This window comes from Pteropus vampyrus, unplaced genomic scaffold (genome assembly GCF_000151845.1).
Source record: "Pteropus vampyrus isolate Shadow unplaced genomic scaffold, Pvam_2.0 Scaffold1000005553, whole genome shotgun sequence".
Taxonomy (NCBI): Eukaryota; Metazoa; Chordata; class Mammalia; order Chiroptera; family Pteropodidae; genus Pteropus; species Pteropus vampyrus.
Genome location: NW_011919955.1, coordinates 5639 through 8252, shown reverse-complemented (window position 1 = coordinate 8252; position 2614 = coordinate 5639). Strand labels below are relative to the sequence as shown.

Here is a 2614-nt window from a genome sequence, read left to right as displayed (position 1 = left end):
CATTATTGCCCAGTTTATTGACGTAACCCATTTTTCGTGCCCAGAAACCTCTAACTGAAAATTTAGGCTAGGACCCTGTGAGGTAGTCACCACTTGACCAAAGCAGATGGTAACAATTCTGCCAGTGCTGCCCCCAAGTGACATATTGACTATACCTTGGAGTCAAGGAAATATCCAGATATTTTGAGTATTGTTGAACACATGATCCAAGTGACATTAATCCTCAGGAACAAAAAGCAATACTATGCCCCCAATTTCAGTAGGGATATTGGATGTCTAGAGGAGGCACAGCTTACAGCAGCGCCATAGTGACTCCGTAGAATCACCCAATGGCCATATTCCCACAATTGTCAGTAGAATCTCCACACTTGTTTATTGGGCTGGTGAAGAGGTAAGAAGTAAGAGCATCGGGAGTTGAGAAGGCCAAGGGAAAGCCTTGTAACTTTGCCTGGATCCCTTTCCTTCAAGATAGAAAATTTAAAAAGAATATAGTTGTGGGAAAATAGCAGAGATTAGTGCTACACTTAATAACGCAGAGTATCGCTCCCCAACATGTCCTCATTTAATTCATCAATTAAACAACAACAAAAACAGATGGATTCTGCCAGATGAATGTGGACTATTGCAAAAACAGACAAGTAGTATCCAACCGCGGCTGCTGTGCTGGTTGTGGTATATTTTCCAGAGCACATTAATACTGTTTCACTTAAGTGGTATAGAGCCACGAATCTGACCAGTGCAGATGTTCCATGCCCATCAGCTGACAGCACAGAGTGTCAGACCCTATTCACACACACACGGAGTGGACGACTGTATACTTAAAGCGTTGCCCGAGATTATTTTTACTCTTCCTCTTGGCCAACATATCCCCAAAAAAACTAGACCATCTGCATGTTCTACAGAATCTCACAGCGATACATTATATTGCTGACATTGGTTTGTTTGAATAAGATGAGCAAGAGGTAGGAAGTACGTCAAAGTCCTTGGTAAAACATAAGGCTCTAGGGGATAGGCGACACACCCTACGAAGTATCGGGGTCCACCATACCAGTGAGTCCACTAGTCCACTATCCCCAGTCTGTGATATTTTTGGATTCCTTTAAAAATAAAAAATAATTATATTTCACAATTTTTATTCCTAAAAAGGAATCACGGCACCCTGGTTCTGGAAGCACATGTTCCACAATTGGGAAAACTGCTGTGACCCATTATCAGGTGACCAGGAAATATACTAAGTTTGATGAATCCGAGAGAAACAAGGGTTCTGCATGCTCTGTATGAGGCAAGTCCTCCTGCCATTGGAGCCATACGGCCCTGTGTTAGTAGAGCTACCTGTCATGAGAAAAAGAGTAATAAAAACACCACGTGAAATGTCTGTTAAGCACTAATAATATAATTATAATGCGTCCTCTAAGGTTCTCGGCAATAGGGAACTATAAAAATATCAAACATTCGAAACTTCCGAAATGTTCCTGGGTCCTGGAAAAAACAAAGCTTCTGACTAGAGGATGGTGGACAGAACATGGGGCTGGATACACACAACATTAGGTGGGTTTAAGGGGAACCTGAGTTAGAGAACCCCAGATCTCGGCTCTTCTGCTCATCTCAGACGGTTGCTCTGTGTGAATTGGAGTTAAGAAGAAAGGCGGCAGTGGTGCATTTAAGCTTCCACGTACCCAAATTCCTTCACCAGGTTTCCTGGGAAGAATTCCAGGGGCTGAAAGTCACCTCCCGAAGGAACCTCAAACTTCAGACCAGAGAACAACGGAGGGAAAAGAAGGGAAAGCCTTGCAGAGCATCGGTGCATCAGTGATATTCTCACTACCGACACTAGAGGGGGCTGTGGGCCAGCGCCTGGAAAACAAGCTCAGCTGTAAGCCAGTCCTCTGGGCCCTGGGTTCCATTTACTCATGGTCACTGATGTGAAACAGCTCAGTAGCTGTGACCTGGCCACATTGCTGAGTACTCCCGGGAGAGGAGCTCATTTGCATGGCAGCCCCGCCCCCACAGGCGGTAGGAGTGATAATGAGAGCTGCGCAGGCTGACTCTGTTGTGGGTCTTGAGAAGCAGAGCACTGGGGCATCTACACCATGGCCTGGGCTCCTCTCCTGCTCGCACTTCTGGCTCACTGCACAGGTCGGGGGATTTCCTGGGATAGGGAGGCGGGGGAGGTCACACTGCATCTTCATGACCCTGTACCCTCTCCTGACTTTTTTCAGGGGCCACTTCTCAGGCCGTGGTGACTCAGGAAGCTTCACTGTCCACATCCCCAGGGGGGACGGTCACACTCACCTGCGGCTCCAGTGCTGGGGCCGTCACCACTAGTAATTATGCCGACTGGGTCCAACAGAAGCCATACCATGTACCCCAGGGTCTAATAGGTGATACCAGCAACCGGGTCGCAGGGGTCCCTGCCCGATTCTCTGGCTCCCTGCTTGGAGGCAAGGCCGCCCTCACCATCACGGGGGCCCAGCCCGAGGATGAGGCCGACTACTACTGTGCTCTGTGGCACAGCGACCATTTCCACAGTGACAGATGCAGGTGGGGAAGTGAGACAAAAACCGTGGGCTCAGTGTACCCTCTGCCCCTGATATCCCCTGTCTTCTGTTCATAG

General features: G+C 48.0%; 1 gene segment (V, D, J or C); it reads left to right on the top strand.

Moving 5' to 3' along the window:
- Positions 1 to 2084: 2084 nt before the first annotated feature.
- Positions 2085 to 2614, top strand: LOC105311634. The segment is given in 2 exon segments: positions 2085 to 2136; positions 2220 to 2614. Coding segments are annotated over 2 exon segments (441 nt in total).